The 17671-nt window shown below is 41.4% G+C and overlaps 1 protein-coding gene across 17 annotated transcripts in view; it reads left to right on the forward strand.

Annotated features, from left to right (window-relative positions):
- Positions 1-17671, forward strand: part of KMT2C (lysine methyltransferase 2C) — a 200306-nt gene that overhangs the window by 70201 nt on the left and 112434 nt on the right. For all 17 annotated transcript variants that reach the window (XM_082316239.1, XM_082316255.1, XM_082316248.1 and 14 more), the window contains 3 exons: positions 6147-6353; positions 9717-9856; positions 11475-11584. In XM_082316239.1, coding sequence (XP_082172365.1) covers positions 6147-6353; positions 9717-9856; positions 11475-11584 — 457 coding nt within the window. The remainder of the gene's footprint in view (positions 1-6146; positions 6354-9716; positions 9857-11474; positions 11585-17671) is intronic.

Genomic DNA, 17671 nt, shown 5'->3' on the forward strand with positions numbered 1-17671 from the left:
TCTCTGATTCTGTTTCCTGTTGGAGAAAGAACACTTTGCATGTCCAACGCTTAAATATAGCTTGCAGCTGAGAACTTTTGCATCTTTCTCTTTGTGGTGTCTCTATGTTGCACTTTTCATCCTTCTTTATCCTTAGTATCATTCATTCAGGAGGGTGATTTATCAGGTTGTTAACCCTGTATCACTGTGAAGTTGTTACGCATCGCCTAATGAGCTTTCTTCGGTAGTTTCCTTTCAAGCTTCTTCGTTATCAAGGTCCAGATATTTATAGGATATTTAGATGAAGCTGAAAACCTTAGCCTAAACCCCTGAGTTTTAGAATAGCTTCACCTCTGTGAATGTCTCACGTATATTAGAACTCTCACTGATGCAGACCCCTGGCATTGTTTTAAGCCAGAAATCTTTTTTTCACTTAAAATCCAGTTTGCAGGTCTCGATTTGAATTTGCGTGAATGATACAACGGTGCATTTTCACTAAGGAGAAAAACAATTCACTCTTTAAATAGCACAACATAAAATGAGAGCGAAGGCAAAGTAGTTTGCGCATTAGCACAACTTGGCATAGCTAAATAAATAGTAGGTCCCCTGTAGCGTTTAATTTAGCCTTTTAACATATGTTAAAACTACTAACAGGGTTAGGTGGGAGAAGAATTCTCAAGGCCAATTCTCATCAGTCTGCTTCGGTAATCAGTACAAACGATGCTCTGAAGTTCTGTTTTGCTCCACTTCATTGTGCTGAGCTTAATTTTAATTGTGAAAAATAGATGAAAAATAGACATTTTAAATTTCTGTAACAACTTTGCCGGCACAACCCAAGGTTTTATGCTGCTCAGTTTCACCTTTCAAAAATGCTAAAGTGTGTGTGAAAAAGGCATCCTGAAGGCATTTCCAGACACTGAGGAAAATTATTGCCTAATTCCTTTAAAAACAAATGAACTCATAGCAAAAATCAAACAATACCCTCTTCAGCTTCTTTTTCAACCCAAAGCATGAAGGAAATGGATCTTTATTTTTATGCTTTCCAGTATTTTTTTTAACTTTAGTGAAGTCATTATCATGGAAAATGGCAGCAGCGATCATCTGTAACTTAGTATTTAATGTTAAGGCGATGGTTTTAGCTAGTGGATCTTACTGGAATTGCCATGCCTTGGGTTTTCTCAGATCTAATGCATCGCCTTTTCCTGTTTAAACAGCAACAACGACCTCTGCTTTTAATGAGATTGATTGATTGAAAAGGTGAATGCCCAGTAAAATTTCTCCGATAATTGGTGCCCCACAGTAGGCTGGGAGGGATTTGAGGAGGGGTAAGAGGAGAGCATCTCTTGAGCTGAATCCATGAGTTTGTATTTCTCCTGCTGTTGTCAGCTCCCGTTCATCTCTGTAGGACGCTTGGCGTCCCCCGTGCATGTTCTCCTGAAAGAAGGGGACTTTTCAACACCTCTCTGCAGAACAGGAGACCGCAGGATTTTCCTTAGTCTGCCTCCTTCACCATTTAGTACTAAAAGGGTTGTTTAACTTCAAGCGTCTTACCGATAGACATGCTCAACATAGGCCACTTGCTGTCTTCCTCAGCGTTTAGCTGTCGGGGCATCTTGGAGACACGGAAGGAAGTCGTTCCTATGAAAATGAGGAAGGGAAATTTATTCCCCCAGCTGTATACCCAGAGTTGTGGGTGAGTGGCAGTGCCCCATATCATTGCAGACTGCCCTGCCTTCTACCCAGGTATGGAAAATGGGCAGGAGAGCGAGAGGTTACATCTGATGCTGTTGAGGGTCGCGCTAACTCGCATGGACCAATCTAAAGATTTCCACCAGCTGCACAGCACGGCACTGATGCAGATGCAAGTGTAGATCTGTGAGATATGGGACACTGCATAAACAAAACATGTTTGCGTAAGTCAGTCTGCACATCTGCTTATTATCAAGGAGCCTTGGCTGACACAGGATACCCCACTGCCATTTCCCAACTCAGAAGGATCCAGGAGGGGCTTCTGCTTGCTTCTGGGAGTATAACTACAGTGGCACTTGGTGTGCTTGAAGTGTCGGTAATCCTGATGGTCAGCCTTAATTCTGTTAAAAAAGGTTTGGGGGACTGTCAGTTTTACCTTAATTCCCTGAATATTTGCAAGCAAACTAGAAGATGTTTCTCCTTCTCTGGTTGTAATTTAATATTGTGCAACTAGTTGCCCAATACTGCATGTGTTGAAATGAACTCCTTTCAACGGGAAAGTCTGTGTTTTAGGATGAGTCCTAATGACTGTATGTCATCGGTCGAGTAGAGGAAATAGTGACTGTTCTTCTCCCTTCCTCCAGGATTAACTGGCTGGAGGGCATTTTGTTTTCCTTTGTCCGGATGCGGACGGTGGAGGATTGTAGCATCTTAGATTCTTGTCAGGGGGTTAAATTCTTCGTGAGGAAGAGACACTGATAGGACGACTTGACGAAATAAGAACCTGTAGAAGAAAGTGGCTGTGGCAGAGTGCTGAGATTGACATGTTTCTTGTTAGAAAAAGCATCTTCCTAGCAAGATCCAAGTCTGGATCTCCTCTCATGGCTTGGTAGGAGCAGACATTAGACTCAGACATTAGCCTTATTGCCTCTTATTGCATTCCCCTAAACCCAGCTGTATGTCGGCTTTGTTCTGAACATATATTTTTTCTGCATCATGTATTAAAATTTATGTGCATACAGATGTATGAAATCCTTTGGGATGAGGTGAGTTACATAAGCACCTACTGGTAATAAACCACCTGTGGAATTTTAAACCTATATAAAAAGGTAGCATTTGTTCTGGGAAAATGTAGGAATTAAAGTTACAAATAATGATGAATTTATATTTTGGTTTGAAGCATCATAGATACATCTTAAATGGAGTATTGGTGAGCTTTCTCTTTCTTTTTTTCCTTGGTAGCTTATAAAAAGATATGTGACACATCGTCTCTTGCTTGTTATCCCATTTTGAATTAGCCTGTTCTGAAAATATGCTAATTATGATAACAGATCTAGGGTTTGATCTTAAGAGTTGCCAGTATCTCAATTTCGTTATCTTCAATATGAGAGCTCTTCTTGCATCACAGATTTAGATCCTCTAATTGCATATTGACATATGGAAAGTAGATTTGTAAGTACTTTCTGCAATCCTGAGATGATAGGAATAAAAAAAAATCTACCTTCTGCCCATACAGACATAACTTAAAATATTTACTGAGCACTTAAACCTAAAAGGCTAACGTGATGGAACTGGCCACTTTGTACTGCATGACAAATCAGCAACGTGGCGTGTTGGGAAGCGGAGGACCATGGCTTTCCTGTGGAGGGTCTCTCTAGAACCCAGGTGCCAGGCAGGGACTACGCTGCCGCTGCTTGCTTCTGGGTGTTTGGGTGCCTGATACATTTGAAGTCCCTCTGCTTACCCTCCCTGGAAAGTGTGAAACCTCTCCCCCCCCCCCCCCCCCCCCCGTCTGAGCCCCACAGGCTCTTGGCTGTGGTCTGGGAATGTTCTGCTGCTCCTGGCTTTTCCTTCTGCATCTGTGTGTTCGCAAACCTTTAGCGAAGGGTTCCCCTAGCCCCCCTCCCCGCGGCGAGCGCTCGAGCGCTTGGTTCAGCTGCGGTCCCCAGCTTTCCTGGAGCAGGAGCAGGAGCAGTAGCACAAACCATATGATTCTTGACAGCTTCACAGCTGTCCGCACCACGCTGCAGAGTAGCTGTGAAACTCGCTGCTCCTGTTGTTTCACTTCACTCTGCCTGCAGAAAGCTACTGCTGGAAGTTGTGATACCGGAGCTGCCTTACAGGCTCCAGAAATATCTGCTTTACCCCTGTATTCCTTTTTCAAATAGTACCGCTTTAAAAGTTAGTTTATTTTTTTTTGTAATTACAGTTTCGTATTTCTCTTTTATAAACCGTACCATTATTGCATATTTGCTACGACTTCGCTTTAAGGAGCTTTGTTTATTTAGTCATAATTATCCTCGAGTCTTTTAATGAGCAGTGATAGTCTGTCCTAACAGGATGTATGAATAATTATTTATTCCACTGTGGATAATCTTGTGTTTGTAACTAGTGTAATTTATATACTGTGGTGCTGCCTGTTTAAATCTCTTAAGTCTCCTCACAAGTCTCTCTAGTCTCAACTAGCATAAATAGCTTTGCTTTCCCTTCTTACGAACCCTGCCTGCGAGGCCAGATCAGGTTTCGCTGCTAGTCTAGTGGTTATGTTCACTGACATACAAGTAGTAATTCATTTGCTGCTCTATCACATTGAAAACTAGCTTTGAAATAGACATAGGTACTGTTTAGCTGTAACTGTTCATTTTTCCACGTTCTTATGCTACGCTTATCCATATTTTCTTTGCGTCTTTTTATCTTCGGGTACCCCTTTCTGAATATTTCTGGAACGTGTCAGACATCACCATCAGCTCCGGGGGCTGTGCTGGCTCCCGCTGGCCCTGGGTGCAGGCAGGATCAGGGAGGGATGCGCGACCGAGGCCGTGAATACGAGGATGAAAGTTTCCTAACAGTAATGTGGTAGGGTCTTAATTTGAGTAGCATGATGGGACCTATTTTACCTGCCCACCAACCTGTGTGTCCCCAAAGGTCTGCGTGCCTTAGGGAAAGCCCAATCCTACCTATAGAGCATTAGTAAAAATATTTGGCTTCATTCTGGGCTTCATTTTGGGTTTGTGACATGCTGCTCCCTTCCTTAGCATCTGACTGTCTGGTATTGCCACTGCTGTAATAGTAGAGAAGTTGGGAGGCATTTTACGTACCCACTTGTATTTTCTTTCTCCCTTTCCCCGCCCGCCCCCAGCGTTGCTCTATGGTGAGGGCAAAAAGACACGTCCCAGAGTACGTTACACCAAATCTCAGGGGCGTTGTTGGATTCTCAGTATCTTCTGAACTGGAACTTTCCTTTTCTACTTTTGCCTTTTTCTGTTGCTGCTCTTGCCTCACCTGGCTGAAAAGCACAGGCACTCCGTATTTTTTTTCTCCCAGAATTTAGTGAATATTATACGGGAGTTCAGCGTTACGTTTTTTTCTTCTTCCCACCTCGCCTCCCTCCACCCATCCACCCACCCAACACAGCGTGCCCCAAGCCCAAACGTGCCACCTTGCAGATGCACTGAGAGCTATTTAAATGGGATCCAGGCTAAGCCGAGCCTCTATCCAAGTGCCTGATTCCCTCAGGCATCTTTTGGGGGTCTTAGGGGCATACATATGAAGAAAACAGAATTGCTCATTTAAGCATAAAAAGATGTGTTAAATGGCCTTCCTTTAATGCAGACTGCATTAGTTGCAGAAGTTCACATTTTAAGTTTGTGGATATGTTTATTACAGAAATATTTTTCAGTAGCTTCCATATGACGTGACACAAGGAGTGCTGTCAGAGCTGTCATTTCAACGCTGTTGCTATGTTATGCATGTTAAAACGTAGTTGCAAATGGTACAGGGATATTGTAACGGTCACAGTTCTGTAAATGTGCATTTCCTCTAGTAAAACTTTCAGGTATTGTATTGTTTTAAAATATTAAAGTAAATGAGCATATTTGGATTTGTGTATGTCATATTCCTTAGTAAGTGTGACTGCAGCCATTGCTGTGATTTTCTCATTATTCCGTGTTTTTCCATGTTTCATTAAACCTTTTGGTGTGTAGTATTTGTACATTGTGTTACACAAGGTGTATGTACTTACAGAAAGGTATATGCGTAGTCATGTTCTGTGTTCAAAAAGGCAGAGCTTTGCCTTTCCTGTGATGGCAATGCTGAGTTCTTTTAATGGGTGCGAGGTGTTAATTAAGTTCTTCCTCCCATGCTTTTCTTTTGCCCTGTTTTCTGACGCCTTTTAGCAAGCGTGTGTCTAGAGATAAAGAATTTTTTAAACAAAAACGTTCTATTAATCCCTTGAATATTACATGTGAGGTTTTTTTTGTTTTGTTAATCATTCACTTCTGTGAACAAAAAAGTTCTTTTAGCATAACTTTATATGAGCTGGAAATAGTGTTCCTGAATGCTGAATTCTGATACCTGACAGTACTTGGGAGCTTTTATTGTTTTGTTATAAAGGGTTAAATTGGCATGAAAGTTGCTCTTTGATAGGGTATCCTCTGCTGTTTCCCCCCGAAAAGAAGTAATTATCTTCCCTTTCACAGCGAACAACTCTGCGCCTTTTGTTACTGTGGAGAACGGAGCTCATTAGGACAAGGAGACTTAAAACAATTCAGTCCAACTCCTGGGTATGTTATCCCATGGAAAAACCAGCCTTTAAATAAGAGTGAAGCCAGCGACAGCACCGATGGAGCTTGCGAGAGAACTGCAAGGCAAAACTCAGTGCCGCGCAAACAAAGAGGACAGAAGAAGTAAGTCCGTTGTACAATAAATATGTATTTTTTTTGTTTTGCGTGAAGGTCAGGAAGCATCTTTACAGATACTATACTGCAATAGGCAAATAACTTGTATTTTTGAAAATGTGGTTCATTAATACTGCTCTTTTTTAAAAAAAAAAAAAAAAAATGCAAGCAGTATAGGAATAGCTGTCTCTTCTACTTTTTGAAGACTGGTTGGTTTCTCCCCTCCAGTGAGAATCTTGACTCTGGAAGCACATAGAAAAGAAACAGTAGTTATTGTAAAGCACGGATCTGCTTGTGAGGCTGAAGTATAAGTATGCCCAAGAGTAGAAGATAATGGACTTCAGACACTTTGTGTATCTTGTAGACTGGAGTAACTAGATGGTGTTGAAGCTTTTTCCCCTTGCCCTCCAAAGCTGGCTCTCGCAATGCCGACGGTGGGTTTACAGGCACAGCACACGCCTTTCTTGCCCCTCAGAAGTGGGGTTCCTCGGCAGGTTTCCCAGCAGGGTGGGTTTGGCCATGGAAAGGGCAGCGGCCCGAGTCCTCTCAGGTGGGTTCCACCTTTCAGGAATCCTGAAAAAAAGGACAGGAACGCACGCAGCTCCGCGGTGAGGTTCTGTTCAACATACGGTGTGTCTGGCGATGGCGCAGATGGGACTGATGGGAGAAGCGTGTTTTTAAATCTCTCCGTGTGTGAGTTTCTCTGTAGGTGTAGGGGTTTCGTCCCCGCGGTTTGACGCCGTTTCCCTTCAGCAGCTGCCGCCAACCCGCGGGTCGCTCAGCGCCGGCTGCGCGGCCCTGGGGGCAGCGCGGAGGCCGGGCGGCTCGGGAGGAGGCCGGCGGGGGCGGCGGGCGGTGCGGGGCTGTGGGCAGCGGGCGATGAGGGGCCGTGGGCGGCCAGCGGAGCCGTGGGTGGCGGGCGATGAGGGGCTGTGGGCGGCCAGCGGGGCCGTGGGCGGCGGGCGATGAGGGGCCGTGGGCGGCCGGCGGGCAGGGCCGTGCCTCTCTGGAGGCCGGGGATCGGCTGGGGGCGCGGGGCCGCCGCCAGCCCGCGGGGCCCGGCTGAGGAAGTGAAAGCGGGCGGTTTTGGGTCAGGCGGAGCCAGCTGAGGGCCGGGGCCGCTGAGGGGCCGCTGCTCTTCAACCTGAGCGGAATGCACTCAGCAATATTTAACTGCAGATTAAATGGGGGCGTTCGTTAAATGGGTCGGTTTGGTCTTGTGAGAAAGCTTTCGTATTAATAAAAACGCCCTGTCAGCTGGGATTTAGGTTTTTCTCAATGTTCATTTTAACTCCTGTGTTTTGAGTAGCAGTTTAATGTTAGAAGTGGCTCCGTTGGACACGGGCGGTGTTCAGGAACCACCTTTCCTTGATGTTACAAGAGGGATGGTACTCTTCCCCGCCCCCACCCCAGCTAAGCTTTTTCATGTATTTCTGAATGTAATTGCTGAAGTAGAGCAGCCCTGAGGAGAAGGACTTGGGGGTGCTGATAGATGAAAAGCTGGGCATGAGCCGGCGATGCGCTCTCGCAGCCCAGAAAGCCAACCGTGTCCTGGGCTGCATCCCCCGCAGCGTGGCCAGCGGGGCGAGGGAGGGGATTCTGCCCCTCTGCTCCGCTCTGGGGAGACCCCCTGGAGCCCTGCCTCCAGCTCGGGGGTCCTCAGCACGGGAAGGACAGGGACCTGTTGGAGCGGGGCCAGAGAAGGGGCACAAAAATGATCAGAGGGATGGAGCACCTCTCCAATGAGGAAAGGCTGAAAGAGCTGGGGTTGTTCAGCCTGGAGAAGAGAAGGCTGTGGGGTGACCTCATTGCAGCCTTTCAATATTTAAAGGGGGCTTGTAAGAAAGATCGGCACAGACTTTTTAGCAGGGCCTGTAGCGATAAGACAAGGGGTAACGGTTTTAAACTAAAAGAGGGGAGATTCAGACTAGATACAAGGAAGAAATTTTTTACAATGAGGGTGGTGGAACACTGGCCCAGGTTGCCCAGAGAGGTGGTAGATGCCCCATCCTTGGAAACATTCAAGGCCAGGCTGGATGGGGCTCTGAGCAACCTGATCTGGTTGTAGATGTGCCTGCCCATGGCAGGGGGGATGGACTGGAAGGCCTTTAAAGGTCCCTTCCATCCCAAAGCTGGATTCTATGAAGTAATGCATGCATGGTTTTCAGGAAGGCAAAGTTATTGCAGGTTAAAATTCCAGTGCTTACTGTATCTCTTGGCCTATTGGAGATAGGTTGTTTTTCAGCATCTTTTTTTAGAGGTTATGAGCAGGAGAGCAATTCTGAAAGAGAGGTGGTTTTGTGCTGTCTCAACTTGAGAAGCTCAGAAGTAACAGCAAGTGCATACATTTGAGTTATTAATGGGGGAGAATAATGAAGTTCAAAGAGCCTTAACAGAAAACGCAGCACTGCCTTTCCTACCAACCGTTGAAGCATCAGAGATCAGGCCTCTCTTGTCAGTAAGCCTAATGCACATCCTTAGATGTCCAAGATTAGTTTTTTGCCTGCAGGAAATAGATGAGGAGGAATCATGACTTCTTTTTTTTTTTAATGGAGTAATCTGAGTTTAATTAATGGTTTTCTGTTGAGATTAGAATTTGGGGAACAAATTAATAAGGTTATAAACTAGATCTTCCCATGTCAGCACAAGACAGTAGTCTTTATATCACTGCATTTTTCAGTTCCCCCACATTCCTTTCCTCCTGTCTGCCCCCCCCCCCCTTTTTTTTTTTTTTTAACATCTCGATGGCATTGGATAGAGACACGTATTTGCAACGTTTTCACTCCTGGTCTTTTTTCTACCTTCCCCCATAGCTGCTGTATTGTATCTAGGCACCTCACCTCTGGCGGTGGCAGCCTCCTTTGCGGATGCTGTCAGTGCTGTCCCTGGACCAGCTGTTAGGAGCGCAGGGAGAGGGCTGTATGAAAGCTGCAGCTGGTGCTCGCCACTTACACCACTCTCTGTTCTTCCTTCTACATCTCTTCTTCCCCAGAGTAACACAGACTGTTTGCTGTTACCTAATTCTCCATTCCTAGGGTTGGGCAAGTTTTAATATCAAACAGAAGTGGACTTTAAAAAAAGAAGCCTGTGTGTCCTGAAGAATTGGAAGAGAGCAGGCTGGGGAAAGGGGCATTTTACCAAGCACTTTTTTTTGTCTGCTGAATAGCAGCTTTAACTGAAAACTTTGTTACTGGGAAAAGTGTCGGGCTAAAGTATGAGGAAGAAAGATTTTGTTTGTGTTGATTTATATTTTATCATGTTTGGAAAAACTTATACTCACTTTCCTTGAGTTTTGGATAATTTACAAGTATCTAGCTAATTGAACAAAGAATGTGATCACTTCTAAGTTTGTTTTTCTGCTCCCCGATACAGATCTCGATCGAGTATAGCATCATGTGCAAGTGTAAGCACCCAAACTGCTTCTGACGATCAGGTTGTCAAATTCTGGGATGAACTCAGTTTAGTTGGCTTACCAGATGACATTGATGTTCAAGCCTTATTTGAGCCAACAGGTAAGATATGTTGCTATCCTCCTTTTTTCCCATCCAGTAGTAGTACAGTAGCTACAGTGACAGTGACAGTGAGTGAAGTTTTTCAGCTGTTGGTTTTCTGTGCTCTGGTGTTTGTCAAGTGTTTGATGATGCTTCTGTAGCTTTTGCCAATGTTACGTGTTGTTGTTGTATAGTCTCCTCTTCAAGTACTGGGACAGAATCATTGTCAGCTTTGTATGGGGAAATATTTGTAATCTACTGCTGAACTGTTGTTCAGGTAGTAATATCTTCAGTATCATGATTCTATTTTGGGGAGAAAAGGAAAAAGAAATGAGACACAGCTTAACATAATTCTTAAAGTCTGCCAAGTCAGAAATAATGGAATGGAAGATTTAAAAGAGCGGTATTGCTAGAATAATAGAGGCATAATACACTTGCATGCTTCCAGTATCTGCAGGTTTTCTGTCAGAAAACTGTCTGGTTTGTCATCTATTCTTTCACTTTAATGGAACTTTTCTTTTTACTCTGTTATGAATTACATTTTCAGAAAGTCATCTATGTCCAAATGCTTTGATGCCAATAGTCCGCTCACATATTTTGCCTCAAAAATGGAAATATATTTGTGCAATATAAATGTCATTATTTCATGAGTGTGGAAACTCATTTCAAAGTCTACTTAAAAAAAACCCCAAAAATTTAATGCTTTGTTTTAAATAGTTATACGATAGAGTGTGTGGATGGGCAGGGGGGTTTATCAATCTAGATTTTTTAAAATTGTTATTATTTGTAGATGACTCTTCCCAAGCCCTTACAGAGATTTTTGGGGGAGTTTTTTTTATTGCTGAATGATTAAGTTGATCAAGTACCTAATTTCAACAGCTAATGTGAAGTATCATTTTGAATCTAATATAAAGCTGTTACAGAATTCCTTTGGAAGTATGCATCATTTACGTTGTTTTTCCCAGAATTAAAGTAGAAACTTCTCTTAAGAGGAGATACCTGTTGAATTCTGCGAATTCTGAATTGCTATGTACTAATTATATCTCTATAATATGTTTGTTGTATTGACACAGTTTTCTCAGTCATTTATATGGTGTTTCTGTTCATGCTGTATTTTGAGCTTTTAAAAGTTTTGTGTAGAGTTCTATAGCATCATGTGAGCGTGTTCTGCATTAACATACAGATCTGTATCCAGTCCTTGGGAATCATAAGTCAAGAGTACATATATAGACAAATGTTATCTGCAATGAAACACAAGACCGATTGTTATTTTGCGTGTGTCTCGCACCCAAATGTTGCATATACACCCTACTGTTACGATTATACGATCAAGCTTCTGAAAATTAGGAACAGATATACAGAATGTGCTGAAATGAAGAGGAAGATGTGTTATGTATCAAAAAATTGCAGTATATTTAGTGTCTGATAGTAACTGCAATATATTTAGTGTCTGATAGTAACTGCAATGTATTTAGCGTTTGATAATAAGGGCATTAAATGTTGCAACAAGAAAAGCGAGTGGAAGAGAGACTGTTCATTTTATCTGGCAAGTATTTACTACTAGGCCTAAGTTCCGTACTTACAGAAATGCTTGACAGAGTTGTATAGCCAAAGCTCTTTTTCTTTCATAATGCATTAGGTCATTGCTGGGCTCATCACCGCTGTGCGGAGTGGTCATTGGGAGTCTGCCAGACTGAAGAGCAGCTATCGGTGAACGTGGACAAAGCTGTTGTCTCAGGGAGCACAGAAGTGAGTAAAAAGACTTGAATGCTCAAGCCAGTAAGAAAATAGGGGATGGAGTTGGAAAAAAAGATAGTCGACTAATGCAATACAAGCTGTGACCAAAAATACCCACATACGGGTCTCTGAGCTCACATTTATATTAAGGTTTCTTAGGACAGGTCTTCATGATAAATCTACTGTTGCAATTTATTAAAAAAGGCTCATGGAGTTGCATGGAATGTATCATTAATTAGTTCTGAGGTAGCCAGAATGTAGAAAGTACCTGACTGACCAAAACAAAATACAGGCAAAACTTGAGTTCCAGTTAGCAAATGCCCTGCTAGGTAGAGGAAATACTTACTTTGCCAGTTTAGATTCTGAAATTATATGACTCAAATATAGTAGAAAAATTCTCAGTTACTTTCATACCAGTTTCAAAAAGCAGGTTAGTATAGGAAAACTAGTGTTTACCACAAAGCCTATGTTGTTACTTTAAATATTGGTAGAAATACATATATAAATATTTAGTCTTTTAATTTGAAATGGTAATGAATTTGGAAAAGTAGGTGGCTTTGAAAAGGAGGGACTCCTTCTGGTGTCATATTCTGATAGCATTTTGAAATGAAGAAGAGACCTATTTCACAATGGTTTTACCACGTGTAGCTATATTTTTTGGTTGTATTTAATCATGTCTGGTAGATTATTTTAACAATATTAGGGTTTTTTTCTATATTAATCAGCCATGCTGTCAACAAATTGTGTAATTTTTGCGATTTTTCCCATTATCATGCTTAGGCTTATTTTTACTTGATTCTTAAAAGTTTTTCATGCATTATATTAAAATTAAAAAATGATGTGGAAGATAGCAGTAAATGCTCTCAATTGCAAAAAGCTGCTTTAAATCAGTCTTTCAATATAAGCCATATAATACAGCTTTCCTTGCGCCTTCTACTTTTACATATACTCGTATTGATAAATGCTTTGCTTGGAATAATTTAATTGATTTCTGTGTATCTGCTTTCAAAATAAAAGACTATTCAGAATGAATGAACCTGACAGTATTGAGTTCTAAATGAGCTTGAAGATGTTAAAGCATTTGTGTGTATGTGTGCGCGCGCGCGTGTATAAAAAATTTATAAAAAGAATTGAAAGAACATCCAAAATTGGTTACTTTTTTTTTTTTTTTTTTTTTTTAAAATCTCCCTGCTGAAAAGTTTTTGTCTCCTTGTTTTTGGCTGATGATAGTGGCTTGTAGTCATTTTGTGATCAGCTCATTCCCATCTGTAGTCATTTTCATTATGATATTTTGGTTTCTAACAGAAATCATTGCTGCAGTGTTCAAGCTTGTATTTTGCTCTGTTGAGTTTCATTCTGTTTCCATTATTTCAGTTCTGTTTCTTTTGATATGGCACCTTGCTCCTCCCCTGTGCCTCAGAGTGATGGTGCCTCACCTTCACATCGTTAGTATATTTTAAGTTTTGTGTAGATGTTTATAATGCAAATATTTAAATAAGAATTCTTGAAGAATCCCACATCTCCCTGGTGCGATAGTTTCCATTTCAGCCCTGTCTTTTCACGTGCTGCTCTGTAGGTTCTCTGCTAATCTTTTCAAATTCTGCAAATAATTTTTAGATCCCCCTGTTGCACATGTTTTGATGCAGAGAGAGGAGAGAAATTTGAATCGAGTGCCATTCTGCGTATTTTCTATTCAGTCTTTCCTGAAGCCATTGAGAAACTTTCTTTGCTGTAATAGAGCAGTCAGCCAGGAAAGAAAGACGTTGTCTTGGTTATTCTCTTTTATCTTTCTCGTGATATCCCCAGGGAGAGCAAAGTAAGAGCGCAACTGGTATCGTCTGATTCTAGAGGAGTAGCTAGACAAAATGGGACATCTTTATCCCACAGTCACACCAGGGAGGTTTTTGCTTTTTTTTCTTTCTTTCCCCAAGAAATAAGGAGCAAACTCTGCTGTAGTTCTCTGTTCCTGACCATGGAGTGGCAATGTCGGGGGTGCTCCAAGAGTTTCTGTGTAACTGGTTGGGAGCCCAACTAATCCTGTGTTTGCTTGTGTCCAGGCTGTAGTGCTTGGTAATAATTTTTCACAGCTTTTTAACTTGTCACTAAGGTAAAGAAGGCACAAAAAACTATAACGTGCTGGTTATCCTACGCAGTAGTGGAAAATTATCTCAGAGGAAGACGTTTTCTTTGCGTGAGATATTTTGAAAAGTTCTGAATGAAAGGTGTAGCAGTTAATATATGTTTTTTGCATTTACAGCTGCTCGTGCTTTGCTTTTGCTGAAATTTTGGGCTTATTGTTAATGTGATGTTACTGCATTTTAAAAGTAAAGTTTCTATTTAAGTGTTCTGAACACTGTTGGCAATGCAGATGCAAGTATGTGCTCAGGGCATACAGAAAAATAGTTTAAATAAAACCAAGCTGTATGCTATTTCCTCTACTTGCCACCAAATTTGCTTTGGGTTTTGTTGTTGTTGTTGTTTGCTTGGTTGGGGATTTCTGTCTTCTTGGAAATCCCTCTGACATGACATGGGTTTATGGTGTGGTCTGCAGCACTGACATCTTTCCTTGGCTGGGAAAGTATGTTTTTTTTTCCGTATGTTCATGTACAGATTAATTTTTGACATGTAACAAACTTTTTCTCGATGATGTAGTCCGTTGGTTTAGGTCTTTTAATTTGTGGAGAGTGTTTTGGGGCTGTTCTTATCTTGAGGGTCTCTTTACTTTGTAAGTTACATTCATGTTTCTCATTAGTTAGGCTGCCTATTGTTTGCAAATCTATTTTAACTGGATATGACAGTGTTTCTCATTACTCTGTTTACCAGTTGAGATGTCCATTTGGCTTCACTGAACTTGTGATTGCATTAATAAAGCTTGTGTGGACACATTTCATTGACCCATTCCAAAGTATGTATGTTAATTCATTTTGGTTTTCTTCTTGGCCCATGTTTGCTGAAGGTTTAAAATAGAATACTGTAGAGATCTCAGTATCTGTGCATGTTTCACAAAATACCCTGCTTAGCGTGTCTTTCTTCTTCAGTTCTTTCTTTTGACTCGTTTTGAAGGTCTGGCGAAGACATCTGGCCCGTTTGTTACACGTATTTGTGTCTAGACATTGGTCAGTTCTTTGACTTTTTTCCAAAGTCTTGGGTTCGCCTCTCTTTAATATTAATGAGTGCACATACATACATCTGTATATGTGAGGTGTTTGAAATCTTATGCATCATGTTGTTTTATAACAACTGACAAATAAAAGCTGGACTATACAGTTAACTTTCTGGTTGTAGATGTGCTGGAGCCCTTACTGGTGGTGCAGGTGACTCATTTGTCTGATTGCTTGTCTTGCCTACCTCGCTTATCTCAGCAAGTGAGAGATGTTCTCAGAACCACTTTCTAAGTTTAAAAAGTCATAAGGAAGAACTGGTGATCCAGGTGACAAGCATAGTGTCAGAGCTTTTCTCGAGTTGACTCTTAAGAATGCACATACTTATCTCTGGAGCTTGTATAGTATGTAGGTTAAGGATCCTGAACACCCAGATGTGGCAGTTCCTTCCCCTGCTACTTTAATAGGTTTTCAGGGGATTTTGGAGTAATTTTGTTTCAAGTTTTGAAAGAAAAGAACTCTTCAGAATATAGACAGGGGGAGGGAAAACTTCCAGTGATTTGCTTGATCCAAAACTTCACTAAATTTTCTTATAATTCATAAATGCTCTACTGAGTACATAAAAATTACCATAGTAAAGAAGCTATCACAGTCAGCTGTGTGAAGGTGGACTTCTATCATGAGGTGTTTCTCCAGATATTTGTGGTAAGACGCAAAGACAGTATGGAATGGAGACTTCGTAAGGTAAGCTAAGCAAAGGAAACCGAACAGAAATCAGACTTTTTGCTGAAAATAATAGATGTGGGCAAGCAGAGTTTTCTGCTTTTTCTTGTATTTCTGGCTTCAGTCTTATCCTTTCTTAACTATGCTGCTTTTTGATATTTGGAAGTGTGAACTTACTGGCATTACCATTTAAAATGGAGGCCTTTAGGGCTCGCATCTGCTCAGCTTTTAACAAGAGTGGTTTCTGAAATATTTTCAGGTATTTTTAAATACCGCTTTATAATTTCCTTATTTATTTTACATATATTGAGTAGGTGGCTGCTTCTCTACAGTCAGCTGAGGAAATAAAAAAGTTTACTACTTGTCTGCCTCACATTGCCTAGCCATAGCTCTTCTGTATGTTACAAAGTCCCAAATAAGGTGGGCTGCTTTTTTCCCCCCAATATGTAAGCAGCTCAATTCAAGAAGTGAATTTAAGGAAGAATCGTCAGATAACATGTTTGAACCACTTTTGAACAAACTGTGTGCAAGAAAGGAATGTGATGGTAACTTTCCCAGCCAGCTTTCTCTTCTGATAAGATGCAGAAGCAGTTTACAAGTCTGGGAGAATTTGTCAAGGACACTGAAGTCAAAGAAAACAGTGTTGGTGGAAACCAAGAAGGAGGTTCCTATCTACTTAATAGACTGAATAGGGGAAACATGATAGTAATGAAGTGTCTAAAGCAGTCATTCCAAAATACTGTATTAGTCTGTTTCCATTTTATAAAATGTGGATTTCTGTTTGCTTTGAAATTCTGTATAGCTCTTTGCATATTTATCTACTTCACAGCTTTCGTTTTTCCAGTAATAGTCAAGTGTTTCTTTAGGACCAAGAGTCTTGCAGCCAGACAGCTGAAAAACTGTTGTCTTCTTCTCCCACCCATCTATTTTTTATTTTTTTTTTTTTAGTTAATCAGGGCAGTATCTTCTCTTGGTACAAGGCAGCTGTTTTCAGCTCCTTCTGAGTTTCTGCAGGCAGTGTTTGGCACGTGATCATTGCGGAGAACTGTAGGAGTTGTTGCTTTGCATGGAGGCAAGCTAATCAGTAGTATCTTCCCTTGTTCCAGACTCAAGACGATCTGCTGTTTTGACACTCCTCTCTCCTGTAAGTCCTTTTCACATGGTAACACAATCTTGAAATTTTTTTTTAAGGCAACTCCCCTTGAATTCTGTCACCGGAGGCAGGAGATTGCTCTGTTTGTAGATGCTTCCAAGCTGGGGCAATGTTATGAGGCTTGCATATTAAATATCTCACTCCACCTGTTTCTTAAAGCCCTTTCCATCTCCTGGTTTTAATTCTTTGCTCAAGACTCGATTTGTAGCACGATGCTTACCAAGCTAGACAATAAAGAAATAAATTGAGGGGAAAGTTGGGAAACATTTAAAATGTTTATACTTTTTTTAAAGTGTTTGTCCGTATTTTGAATGTATCTTCACCCCTTAGCCTCAGTACACTTCTCATCTTGTTGAGACTTGTCCGTGTTTTTAGTGGTATGTGTGTATGTTTATGTGCGCTGCTTTAAGTTGAAAACTAATTTGGCTAAACTGATAGTTCCTTTTGTTGTTCCTTGTACGTAAAGATAAGCATCAACATCTTAATACGCTATTAACGTCATACGCTGGGGGGGATTGTGCCCATTTATCCATAGCAATTTTTCAGCTAGTTTTACTTTTTGTCGACATAAAAACTGTGTGTGCAAAATGGTTTAGATGACAGAATCCTGAAGATAAGGACAGCGTTGACTTCATGTATGTCTCAACCTAGCTGAACAGAGCACGTAGCAATGTCTCTTTTTCGAGACAGAGTGTGGGATTTGCTGTTCCTTGATGCTCTAAAAACTCCCTTCTTCCTTTTTCATTATTGGAAGAGCTAGTAATTCTTAAAGCCAGGGAAAAATGCATGAAGAATGTCATCTATCATAATTTATACCATTTCTGGGCAGAGTCCTCTGTATTTGCCCATTTTTCAAGGAGAAGCTTTGTAACGTGATACTAAAGGAGCAGCTCTGGTATTCAGAAGTTCCTCTCCCAACTCTTGAGATTTTTATGGTACTTTTGCACGCACAAGGCACTTGGCTTCTCTTCATCTCCCTTCACTGCAGCTTGGGAGTGACTAAGTGGCTGCTCTATTGGAGTGGCTTCTGATTTTATCTTACTGAGTTGGGTTTTTTTTCCTGTAGTTGCTTTTGTCTTGCAGCTGAGGAAGGAAGTACTGCGGGAAGTATTTTTCCAAAAT

This window comes from Platalea leucorodia, assembly GCF_965183815.1.
Source record: "Platalea leucorodia genome assembly, chromosome: 1".
Classification (NCBI taxonomy): Eukaryota; Metazoa; Chordata; class Aves; order Pelecaniformes; family Threskiornithidae; genus Platalea; species Platalea leucorodia.